This window comes from Neolamprologus brichardi, chromosome 18 (genome assembly GCF_056152115.1).
Source record: "Neolamprologus brichardi isolate AB-2024 chromosome 18, ASM5615211v1, whole genome shotgun sequence".
In the NCBI taxonomy this organism is placed as follows: domain Eukaryota; kingdom Metazoa; phylum Chordata; class Actinopteri; order Cichliformes; family Cichlidae; genus Neolamprologus; species Neolamprologus brichardi.
In genome coordinates, this window is record NC_142121.1 from 17,218,981 (window position 1) to 17,231,858 (window position 12,878).

Here is a 12,878-nt window from a genome sequence, read left to right on the forward strand (position 1 = left end):
TATGCACACACGCACTTACACATTTGCTAGGCATCAATTAAATTCACATATGGTTGGAGTAATTATCGTTATAGATAACTAAAATGAAAGGGGAGATATCAATGTGAAAAAGGAGGGTGAGTTGCCCTGGAGAAAAGAAGAGCAGGGAGTGAATGTGAGGGCCAGGGAGGCTAGTAGCAGAAACTCCATAAGAAAACAACAACAGCTGTTTTGCTCGTGGCTAAAAGCAGGATTGAACAACAACATCATTTGCTAAGAAAATGATCTGGGAAAAGAGATTGTACTGGCTCAAAGATAAGAAATGGGATGACTCTGTGGGGTAGGTTTTAGACTTTTGTCTTTTCTCTGCAGTCTTTGATGTTATTAAATCTGTTGTTTTCTGTGAATGTAAAAACACAAATACAAAAAAAAAGAAGAAAGAAGAGGAAACTTTTGTCTCCACGAAAGGATACAATCTGATAAATAAATAAATACTTCTTTCACTTCCTTCTCAAATAGAGAAAAAGCTGATAACTCCAAAATTTGTTCAAGAGAATTGCTCAAATTGTTGTGGAAAGAGAAACCAAATGTAGGCTCTGATGGGTCACTGATAGTACATGCTAAAAAAAGCCCATTATTTTTGCTGAGTTGTGCAAACATAACTTGACCATGCTACAGTATAATGCCACGTTTTGCTATTACACAAACAACATGTACTGAAATTATATCTGGCACAAAACCCTCCCTAATTCTCTGCCAGAGAAAGTGTGAACACACTCCCGACTGCTCTGCCCTTGACTTGTATCCATTCATCCAAGCGTGCTGGATGGTTTAGTTAATTAAGCTTAATCTAGCCCTAGAGACAGATACGAGTGCTGTTAGAGAGGCCCACTGAGCTGTCCCTATACACTCTTCTCAGGACCCCCAGTGGAGCCATCATGGCCTTACAAGTCAACCATAATCAAGAACACTGACAGACCCCAAAAGTGATGCATTGCTTATACTAAAGTTAAAATATTTGGGCCATAAACAAACAGGGAATTGGTTCATGTAGTGTTCATATTACTGAAATAATATGGCATAACTGACTTTCTCCCAAACATAATTTGAAGTAAATGCAGGGATGTCAGAATGTTCATTTGACTTTAATCAATTATATGGAGAATTTATTACTCTACTGATAATTCAGAGTTAATTTGTTTTGCATGTGTGTCAAATAGTGAAGCTCATGCCAGAGAGAATAGAAAACTAATATAATATCTATGTTATTGCAAAAATTACAGATTGAAAATATGTTGTGAGAGACACAACACAAAACACTGATCTTTAACAAATGCAGTTGTTATGTTTTATAACGCTCTCAGTGATTTTGTCTTGTTGTGCTTTTTTATTGTTGAATTGAAAAGATAGGGTTAAATTGTATAAACACCATGTATAAAATCTGCTTTTAAGTTCGTTAAATCAAAGCAAAAAGATTAACAATATTAAAATAAAAATAATCACAAATAATAACATTGAATAATGATGTCTGTTTTCTCTGTAGAAAAATACACAACAAGACATTTCCATCTACATTACTTTCTGTCATTACTGTCATTTTTGTTGCCACCTTGTGGGTTGATTTGTTCAGTACAGTAATTACAGAATTACAGTGATAGTAACAATTAGAAGAACTACAACTGAGAATATACAAAGGTTTAATTTTAGAATTTTCACATTTTTCTCTTTTACACAGCGTATGACAATGAATGAGTTGGGGTTTTTTTGTGTTTGTTTGTTACCCTTGATGCCTTTCAATCTGTGTTATTTTGAAATTTTATTAAAATTAAAGACTAGCCTACAGTTTAAGATGAAATATTATTATTGTGTTGCAGATGAAGATTTGCTTTAAGCAAGACAGGTAAAGTAAATTGGTAATCCCTCCATATTTTAGAGGTTGAATTTTGTCTTTGGAAAAGCAAAAATCTGATCAGAGAACAGTTTACCAGCACCGATGTAACCTGCAGTTATGCTATCATTCATGACATGCATATCAGAGAAAAAAGACAGTAATAGTGTTAGTGTTACAGTGTTATAGTAATAAATAATAATAATAATAATAGTAAAATGTAGTAAAATGCATCTTGTACTTTTCATTCTACTTGAGATACAAATTATAATAATAATAATAATCTAAAATAGTGATTTCTTTTCTTTCTTTCTTTCTTTCTTTCTTTCTTTCTTATTTTTTTTTTTTAATATTCTGTGTAATGTCCATGTCCAGGATCATATTGTTTCATATGTTTGTAGTAGCTTTAACGCATAAAATTGAGATAGCGACAGTTTCCTACTAGTATGAAACAAGCAGAGCTTAACAATAGCCAACTGCAGCTACAAGATAAACTGATGAGCTTGATGACGGCATTCCTTCAGATGAAAGAGATTGCTTTACTTTTGTCAAGCTGATTTCCCAGGCAGGTGCACCGTTCTCCTTTCTAGCACTTTTGTGCTAATTGTGTAGTGTAGTGTCCAAATATGTCTTTGACCTTTGAATGCTCATTGCAAGATCTGCTGTTCCCATACGGTAATCTTGTACATACCTACAAAAGGTTGGGTACAAAAGGATGCATTGTTTTTAAACTAAATCATTTACAGTGATACGGTTTTCCTTCATTATAATCTACTTTAGCTATAAAGTGCATTTTTCAAGTCACATTTTTTTTCTGATAAATTTTAAGTCATTCTTGCTCTTTCCTACAAACGGTACTGAAACCAGTATATATTTGATCAACCTTTGTCATGCAACATAATATAGAGAGGAAAAAAGTTTGAAAAAGTGTCCTATCACAACTAAAGGAGTCGTTGTCAAAGGTCAAAGGTCAGGGAAAATATGAACTGTCTGCATTTTACTGACATATACTTCAATTAATATTGTTGACTTGTACTACAATAATATTCCTTTTGCTGTTTATTTATTCATATAATCAATCAAACATCGTCAGAGCACTTATTTTTATTTCTTTTTTTAAAATTCATTTTCATTTTCAATCTTAGAAATCAAATGTCCAGTTTTAACTCTGTTATAAACATCTGCCATTAATCTAATTGTTGTTTGTTTTTTGTTAAAACAAAACAAAACAAAACAAAGTACCAGAGTGTAGCATCAACTAGCTTTAGTCATTGCAATTTTTTCAGTGCAGCTTATTGTAACATACTAAAATCACTATTTAGATAAATGAAAACAGCTTCACAGCATTTCAGAAACATTTTCATTTATACAAAAAAAAAAAAAGCAAATGAAATGCAGGAATGAGATTCAGATTTCAGAAACATACATTTTTGACTTGGCAAATAAAAACATGTAAGATAGATAAAATATATAAGCTAAGGCAAATATGCAAAAGATGAGAATTAAAATAAAAACAATCTTGATCACAGCAGAGTTTGATCAGAAATTTGATCGGCACGGATATTTACATAAAAAAACAAAACGTTGCGAAACACAGCACGTTACACATTACACGTATTACACGAGGTCATCCAAGTTCAACCAGCCCCTTTCTTTAAAGTGAAAAGGTTGTGAAACATAAATTAGTATTGGATTTTTTTTTTTTATCACGGTCACACTCTTAAAAAGCAAAAAACTAGGTTAACTTATAATAGTTAAAATAAACTAGGCATTCTGGTGGAGAAAAAAACCTTTCACAACAACAATTTAGGCATGTTTCCTGTTAGAAAAACTAAATACATGGAACTGTCGAGCCTCTCAAGTTTAATACAAGAACTCCAGCAACCTCACTCACAAATGAATGAGGCACAAGAAACCTGGCCTTGTTGTAAAGTTTGGCGGTTTGCGTATCTTTGGTATGTCAGCACTAACCACTGCATGATATCCTCCTCAATCCTCACATTAACAAAAATCAGTCTCTGTTATAAACAGCTGCTATTCAATTTAATTGTTGTTTGTTTTTATCTAACCTAATTAGAGATCTAGTAATATCTTATCTGAACTAAAAACATCTAATCTAATGCGAAGCATCACAAATTCAGATTTCTTCAGTGTTTTTTAGAGAAATGAATGCAACTGAACTCCCATCGTTACTAACGTCTCTGCTTTGTGATAAAGGATTACGTAGCATGGGGAGATACCTCCTAAAATTTTGTGCTCCAATTATATGGAACAGAGGACTAAGGCAACAGCAGAACTGAGACAGAGGATAAAGGATAAACCAAGAAAAGTGCAATGCTTCCATCACTGCATGTGTGTGTTTCACAAAACCCCAGATTATAAGTGACATTACAGAGTCGCAGACATGCAGAGGAGTTAAACAAAGAAAAGTCCCAAAAGTTATCCCTAAAATCACTTTTGAAGGCAGTTGCTGCCTGTTTATCTTGCCCTGTTTCATCATTATCCACATGTGGACATGACAGAATGTAGTGATAAGGGAAGGAATGAGAAAAAAAAGGCAAAACTCTGTGTAGACTCGAGCTTGGGTCCATTCAAACAGACACAGTTGAACCTCAAATATGACTTCGGTATACATGAACTGTTTAATGCTTGCAGCAGCACATACCAGCCATACCAAGATGCTAGTAATGAGGACACCACATTTTCTTGAGACCTGTGCACACAGACATGAAACCTGAAAAAAAGAAAAATAATAATGCAACGACATGACAGTGAGGATTAAAACAGAGGCGTACAGTCCTAGATAATAAACTGCTGTCATGAATCCACAGGCCCACTCTCCAAAGATCCAGCTACGGAGTAAATTACAGGCCTCAAATGGCAAGGTCACAGTGATGCAAAGGTTAGATATTGTAAGTTGCAGAAGTAAGATATCAGGTGTGATCTTCCAAGCTTGTTCTTTTCGGAGGACCCACATCAGGAAGCTGTTTCCTGACAGGCTGATGCAGAAGAAAATAATAATGGCAGCAGCACAATAGCATTCGAGTGCTGACAGTGGAAAGTCATCCTGACTGCTTTCAGTCTCATTAAAGAGTGTAAACTCATCACTGCTCGAGGCCATTATTTACTTGTTGAGGTCTTGTAAGGAAATGGCTGCTGATCTATTGAAGAAGTAAAGATATAAGGTTAGTTTTTCTTTTTTTTAAATATACATAAATGATTACATTTTTTGTTGTGGTTTAAATCTATCAGACAAATCTCGATAAAAACTAATCCAGTCCAGTGTAATAGACACAACACTATACAAACTTCAACAGTGTTGAAAGTTAAAGGTTATGATTTGGAAATCTGTCGTTTGGAGCGACTGTTGTGTTATACTGTAATGTTTATAAGAAATACCATGAGGGCTTTTTAATGTAATAGCAGTTAATTCAAAGTAATCATAATATTTATTCAACATATAATTTTTGCACTTGTATCCTATCCCCATCTATTCCTGTGAATTATAATGTGTACAGTAAAGGTGAACACAGTGGCATCAGTTTTGTCTAATTTAGACACCGGTTCTTTTCATTCACCTTCCACGCACTGCTGTCAGGTTTCAGGACAATCCTATAGCACGAAATGCATCTCTCTTCATTCTAATTACACTCACGACCACCTGCCAAGTGCATGTACATTCATTCTGCTCCTAGAAGGGCTCCCTTTGGGGATCTGCCAAGTCCAGAAGCCACTGCAGCTTGTTGCTTCATGATCACTAAACATTTGTAATGTGTAGTTGGGTTTGGGATCCGTACTAGTGAAACCATGATGAAGCTCAACCTCAACCTAGACTTTTAGTCTAATTAAGAGTTTAAAATCACCATTTAAGGCTTTTATTTATGAGTCTTTGTGAGGACATTACTGTTGATCTAGCAAAGAAGTGAGAATATATTATTGTTATTATTATTATTAGTAGTAGTAGTATATACATTAATAAAGTAATTATTTTTAGGGCAACCTAGATAAAGACTAATGGAGCCTAACATAACAGATCCTATCTTTTAATACACAGCTTGAACTGCCTTAAAGTGTTTAAGAGGTTGTGTTATACTGCCTTTTTTGACCATAAACCATAAACAGTCAAAGTGGTCAGAATGCTTATTAATGATATTTATTAGAAATATCACAATTCCGTATGTATCGTGCCTTTAATTTAGAATGAACCACATAAAATGAAATGTGCTAAAGCACTATAATACCCATAAATGGCACATAAACCTATTCTGTAAGAGTAATAGTGAGTCATTAAAAGAATTGTCACAACAAGTGTTATTGTATGCATAACAACATCAAAATGGTTTTTTTTTCATGGTGATGATTTAAGAGTCTATTCTTACGTTTTGTTTTTTTTTCCATTTTGATTATCATTCTTGTAATATAAGTTTCACTCCATATTCTTGGATTTTTCATTACATTTTTTCCCAAACGTTCCCATTTACATAAATCGACTCCTTACCTTGTGCATGTGCTCATGTGTCAGGCTAGGTCCTGCTCACAGCTTCTCTCAGTGATAGTGTTAATGCACATAAACTTCACACTAATTTCACTCTAACATGAACCAAAGAAAAGTGCTGTCTGAGCATTTTGTTTTTTCCAGTCCAGTTTATTGTGACATACCAAAATCATTTTGTGGGAACAGAGAAGTGAAAACAGCTTCCTGCTTAAGTTACATCTCTACACAGAGATCAACTCACAAAGAAAACAATAAGCAACTTTAAATTGCATTCAAATGAATCACACAAACATGATTTAGCAGAGTTTTGGGGAGATAATTTGTTGCAAATTGTGCAAAATATAATGTCAAAACAACATATTTCATGTTATGCCTGATATAGCTGTGTAAGTACCAAAATGGGTAACATTTAACTGAGTCCTTGTCCTTGAGCCAGCTCTTATGGAACTAAAAAGTTAAAATCACTAAGGTCACATTCATTTTTTAACCTGAAATAATACACCTTATAAATGAACAAATTAGTACATCCATGTTTAATCAAATGATAGCAGTAAGCAACCAGTAATAAAGATAAAGACCCAATCATCAGTAATTTCTGACTGTCAGACAAAAGAAGTGTTAAGGAAAATGATCTGAAAAGTTACAGCTTTATTTATTATAACAAATCTGACGTTGATATAAATTTTAGGTAATTTATCTAATTCTAATACAAAGCATCTAATCCTAATTTCAACTGCAAACTGCACTTACATAATATATAGTCATTCTCAGGTGGAGTGCAGGATCCATCCAGATGAGGAAGCTGCATTAATTTGTCGTTTTTGACCCACTGCAGTTTGTGCTGGTCTTCATACAACCCAGTATCGGTGCTATTGTACAGGTGATTACTAATAATAATTAAATTAGCTTATAAACGAACATGCAGTCAGTTCATTTCACTAAAGATCAGCAGCCCAGTAAGATGGAAAAAATATGTAATACACTGGTTGGTCCACTAGAGGACATCATGTGAGTGTCACACTTGTATCTTTGTAGTATAAGCAGGGGGCAAGCTCCTTCTATACTGGCTAAGATTAAGCTCCTGCTGAAGGCTAATACTTATAACAAATGAATCAAAGTGTAATTACTCAGGAAACCTGATGCAATACCATGAAAAATAACACCAACATGTTTTTGTGTTATCCTAGCTCAGTCTGGTCTGGCTAATTTTAGGAGGCCATGTCATTTCAGGTGCTGTTGTTCAAGTAAGCAACATACATGTATGTTGCTTACTTGAACAACAGGGAAAAGGGAAATAACCATGTTTCCATCCTAAACAGGCCATTCCTGTAGTTACCTCTGCATTCTCTCTGTGTTCATACTGAGTTTGAAGCAGGAAATTTTACATTATTGTTTATGATGAAACTATAATGTTAAAATACCCTTTGCCCATTAAATCTGCATACTGTTAGACATTTTAGTTGCACAAAGAGTTTCACATTTATTTTGTTATAACTTGTTACACCATAAGATATGGTAAACGACACACTACTAAGCATTGGTAAGATATTAGTGAATCCCTATTTCATCATTTGTAAAACTGAAAGTACCCTGTGGTTGGTGCTCAGTGTTTCTCTTCCTCTCTTAAACACCTCCTTAGACTCTGATGGTATACTTACATTTCAGTATTCTCTGAAACTCAAATGGGTCATGTTTGCACATTATTTATACATTTTTGTGCTTTTTCGACTTCCTTTTTCTGTTCTAAAAATAGCTGACATTTTCTGTGAGGGGTAGTGAGTACTTCAAAGTCCACTGAGAAGGTTCCTACTGTGACCCAGCCAGAAAACCTTCACTTATTTACTAAGATGACAGCTTGCTATAATATTTGTAACTAAAAGGGGAGTTTGTTTTAGTTTATATCTCCTTATATCAAACTAGTTGAACAATGGCTGTATCCCAGTTCGGGGTCTGCAGCCTTAAAGGCCGCATTTTAAGGCCGATTACGTTGTAGCGACGCGACAAAAGCTGTCCCAATTCAAAGGCTGCTCGAAATGCGGCCCTCAAATGCGTCCTTCATTTCCCTGAATTTTAAGGATGTGGCGGTGTAGACTTCGTGGCCCAACATATCCCAGAATGCATAGCGCGGCGGTGGGTGTGGATAATTTTGCCGAAAAAAAGCGGCGGATGAGAGGCGCCCGAAGAGTAAACTTTAAGTAAGTACTGAATATTATGTCACTTATTTATGTGCAAATGTTTAATAATGAAGAACATTAAAACATTACTGTTGGCCACATGTCGGCAAAGTTATGTGACATTAGTGACGTTTGTACTAACTTGGTTTTAAAGCCTTTACTTTCAAATATACGCCGTTCAATAGCTGACCTTAATCTTACAGAGAATGATCAAAGCTCATGTAGAAACAAACAAACAAATGAACAAAATATGTTCTCCTTCATTTCTGTCAAACAAAGCTGTATGAAACGTTTCCAGCTGTTAGTATCATGGTTACTAGGCAACCTGGGCAGAGCGACGGAGGCTAGACCGTCCCATTTCACAAGCCTCGCACTTCCGGTCTTAGCAGTCTTTGAGTACGCGGCCCTTGTGGACCGTTAAGGCTGCGTACTTTAAGGCTGCAGACCCTGAATTGGGATACAGCCAATGTAGTGATGCCTGCATGCAGGAGAGGAGGAGGCAAGGAGAGAGCAAAAGAGGGAAAGCTACAGAGAGTAAGTGAATGAGGAGGATTAGAGAAAAAGGACTGGGAAGAGCACTGGACTCAACAAGTTGCCTGAAATCAGTCATAGTCAAAGTCTTATATCCTTTATGTATTTACCTTTGACCTTTAGTTTCACTGATGCAGTTTTATATATTTAAACTGTCTTACCCACGGCTCCTCAATTCTTCACTGTCTTCACGCCACACAGCGGTTTTTCATCAGCAGAAATGTCAGATAGGAAAGGATTGTGGAATACACTGATGCACCTGCTGGTGCACCAACTTAGGCACACATGTCTTTTTACTGACAAAACATTCAAGTAAATTGTTGTAGTTAAGGAAGCATCTCTGAGTTGATTCAAAACAAAAAGAGGATGTCATGGTTATGGGTCAGGTGACTAAGGGTTCTGAGCTTTTGCAATTTCATTACAGATTTTGTGATGTGGGCTTTGTTTGCAGACTCTGTTAATTCTGTTTGGGTTTCCTTGTGCTTATGACTTTTTTTTTATTCCCACTAGTTCCCTATTCTATTATTTTATGTCTCTAGTTTGGTCAAAAATGACTTTGTCTGTTAGTTCTCCTCCTGCCCCTTTAGACATCTGTCTGTGTTTTATTCTTTTGTGTCTCCTTGAAGTCTGTCATGTCTCCATGTATGTTTAAGTTTTGTCAATGTCAAGTTTGGGTATCTTAGTCTCTCTGTGTTTATGCTTCCTGTTTTATTTTAGTGAGCCTGTGTTCTTTGCGCACTGTCCTTTGTCAGAGTATCTGTTGTAGTTCCTTTTTCCGTTGTCCTTTGTGTTTCTCAGTACTAGTGTGTTTTGTCATGCCACCTCATTGTGTTTTTTCGTAGATGTTTAGTTTTCTGTTTTCCCCATTGAGCTTTGGATTCACCCATTTGGATGTTTGCTGCTTTCGTTCCTTTTTTGCCATCAATCAAATACACAGTTCGCTTTGTTAACCTCTGCCTGCTCATGTCTGCATTTGGGTTCAACTCACCTTCAAATCTAAACACCCTGCAGATTATGACAGAGAAGCTATTAGTTTGCTTAAGAATATTACAACATTTCCAGCACAGCAAAAATTTCCTCACTTTTTGTGTCAGGTTGTAACAGTCACAATGGTGTGGTGTCTCTTTAAGACAACCCAAGTCGAGGGTTAATGTTGTCATCCGTATGTGCCACTGACTCTCTCTGTGATTGTGTGGACATGTGCTTGCACGCTAGTGCATGAGGAGGGACGGATTTTATGTTTTACCTCTCCAGACACCTTTGTTTGCAACGTTATGGGTTGTACGAACACTGCGCGCTATGTTTGTTAAGCTGCAGCCGTTCAACCGGGCTTATATGGTTGATGTAGAGAAGGTATATTAAAGAACATGCTGTGGAATTCCCAATGCCAGTGTGAGTGTGTATTCTTTTGGCTACCCTGCTAAGTGTTTTGCCGCCTCCTCTCAACCACTAAACGCAACCCGACGTTACAAGGTCTATATTAGCCACAGCTAGATGAAACTAACCCTGCTCAAAAGCATCTAGAATGACCATAACATTTATCCAGCATGTCAGCATATGTGTCCTGTCATCAAAGACAGTTAAAAAATATGAAATCAACTATATGGAAGAAAAATTAGAAGGCTAAATGGAATTTTAATAAAGTGGAGCAATTTAAATATTGTCTTTGAGAACAATGAGATGACATCAGAGATCTATAAATGATAAAGTGAGTCTAGGGTCACTGTGAGTCAGTGAAACAAAGAGTTAGCATACCTGTAGAATACCTGCAAACCTGTATGAATGGTCAGTTAAGCATAATTTATTCCATATGTCCAAGCTTTAACATTTTGTAATTTTTTTCTATTATGATTTATATTCCTGTAATATTAATGTCCATATTCCAAAACTTTTCTCATTTTTTATTACATGACTCTATACATTATTATCCATTTCAAAGAAAGATTAAAGGCCCAAGTGACTTCCCTTCTGCTTCACGGCTTCCCTCAGTGATTATGTTAATATACTTACACTACACACTACTCTGACTCTATCGGTGACCACAGAAAACTGCTGTCAATGCATTTTTTTTCCCAATTCATCTGACATTACATACCACAAAAACAAGGAAGTGAAAAAAGCTTTACTGGATTTCAGCAACATTTTCATTTCTACAAAAAATACTAATAAAACGACGCCATCGAAATGCACAATTTTACAAACATCTTTGTCCTTGCACATTAAAAAGGCTAAAACAAAATCTGTGTATATGATGTCAAGACTATATGCAAAACATGTCAAATTATATACAACCTTTGTTTTGTAAAAGTATTTAAAGACTGAATCAGTGTTTAATTTCAAGAGGGACTTTTAAATGGATCATTGTGTCGTTCTGTGTTAACAGAAGAGTTGTCTACTGTGAAAGCTACATTCTGAATACCAGAGGTTTTCTGGCCAATATTTTCCTCCTTGTTCTTACTGCACAAATTTTTACATTTCAAAAGATTAAACAGATTCTTTCGCAACTTCTGTGAGAGCATATATAGCAGAGGGTTCATACAGCAGTGAGAATAGGCAAGCATTTCACTTATATGGTAGGCAACTGCTAACCGTTCCTTTGCCTTGCAACCTTTGGGTTCATAAAGAGATTTAATTAAAAGCATAATATGGTATGGCCCCCAGCAAACGAAGAAGACTGCAACAATACACAACAGCACAGCTACAGTCTTGTGCTTCTTTCTACTTAAACCTTGTAAAACTGTCTTGAGGATTGCAGAATAGCAAAAAATAATGATGGCAAATGGGAGGAAGAATAGCAATGACACTTGGAGATAACGTCCAAGCTTGTCTTCAGATTCATCAACACAATAAATATGATTATCCCAGTTTATGGCTTTTACTTTAATTGCATCACTCAGGGATGCCGAGATGCTGATGATCCAGGCAGCTATACAGGCGCCGATTGCATACCTCTTTCTTCTAGTACGGTTGCTTTTCCAGTTTGGCAGCACCACCCTAATGAAACGGGCCACTGTCATGGCGGTCAGTAAAATGACACTGCTATACAAACCAACAAAGAATATGGCAGTCATTAATTTGCAGATAAAGTCCCCAAAGACCCATTGTTGTAGGTGATCAACGGCCCAGAACGGAAGCGTGATGGTGAAGATCAAATCAGAGCAGGCCAGGTTCAGGATGAAAATATTTGTGATACTTTTCAGGCCCTCGTAGATGAAAAGAACACATAAGAGGAGGCTGTTGCCTATGACACTGAGGATGAAGATCAAGATGAGGGAAGGGCCAGTAATACTGGGAAAGTCACTGTCACAAAGATGATGGACTTCATTGCTTGTCATGTTGTTTGCCATTGTCAATTTTCTACAAAATATAAACACAAAATAAGATTTTTTTCAACACATTTAAATACTATAATTTAGCTGTTTTCTCTATACTGACAGAAACTGTGGATTTTAGTTTTAGTTTAATATGTAAAATAGAGATTAATAAAGGGGATTAAACACAGAAACCTACCTCTTGTATCTGCCAGCAAGTGTTCTGTTGAACTGTACTGTTCAGGAAAAGCTGCAATGATCTTAAGCAAACCAACAGTTCCTCTTTCTGTTTCACACTAAGTTCAAGATAACGCCCAAACAAAAACTACATTAAAAAACAAAACATTTTGTCCACATTTAAAATGAAACTTAAACAAAATTACACCTATGTTTCAATATCACTCACAACTAATTGTCTACAGTTTTGCTGCACTGATCAAAAGATAAAGTTTTATTTATCTGATTTTTTTTTTTTTTATTTGGTAAAGCTTGAAAATGCT

The 12,878-nt window shown here is 35.8% G+C and overlaps 2 protein-coding genes across 2 annotated transcripts; both read right to left on the reverse strand.

Moving 5' to 3' along the window:
* Positions 1 to 3,715: 3,715 nt before the first annotated feature.
* On the reverse strand, positions 3,716 to 6,414 carry LOC148097717 (chemokine XC receptor 1-like). Its single transcript, XM_087832036.1, has 2 exons — positions 6,366 to 6,414; positions 3,716 to 5,028 (listed from the first exon to the last, which is right to left on the reverse strand). The coding sequence occupies exon 2, from the start codon at positions 4,986 to 4,988 to the stop codon at positions 4,005 to 4,007; it is 984 nt and encodes a 327-aa protein (XP_087688162.1). The 5' UTR covers positions 4,989 to 5,028; positions 6,366 to 6,414; the 3' UTR covers positions 3,716 to 4,004.
* A 4,989-nt stretch (positions 6,415 to 11,403) lies between these two features.
* LOC102783220 (chemokine XC receptor 1-like) lies at positions 11,404 to 12,599 on the reverse strand. Its single transcript, XM_006792401.1, has 2 exons — positions 12,578 to 12,599; positions 11,404 to 12,424 (listed from the first exon to the last, which is right to left on the reverse strand). Exon 2 carries the CDS (start codon positions 12,412 to 12,414, stop codon positions 11,404 to 11,406), a length of 1,011 nt encoding a protein of 336 aa, XP_006792464.1. The 5' UTR covers positions 12,415 to 12,424; positions 12,578 to 12,599.
* Positions 12,600 to 12,878: the final 279 nt, after the last annotated feature.

Excerpts from the sequence above, each read along its gene's own strand:
- LOC148097717 (XM_087832036.1), bottom strand. The coding sequence starts at position 4,988 with ATGGCCTCGAGCAGTGATGAGTTTACACTCTTTAATGAGACTGAAAGC.
- LOC102783220 (XM_006792401.1), bottom strand. The coding sequence starts at position 12,414 with ATGGCAAACAACATGACAAGCAATGAAGTCCATCATCTTTGTGACAGT.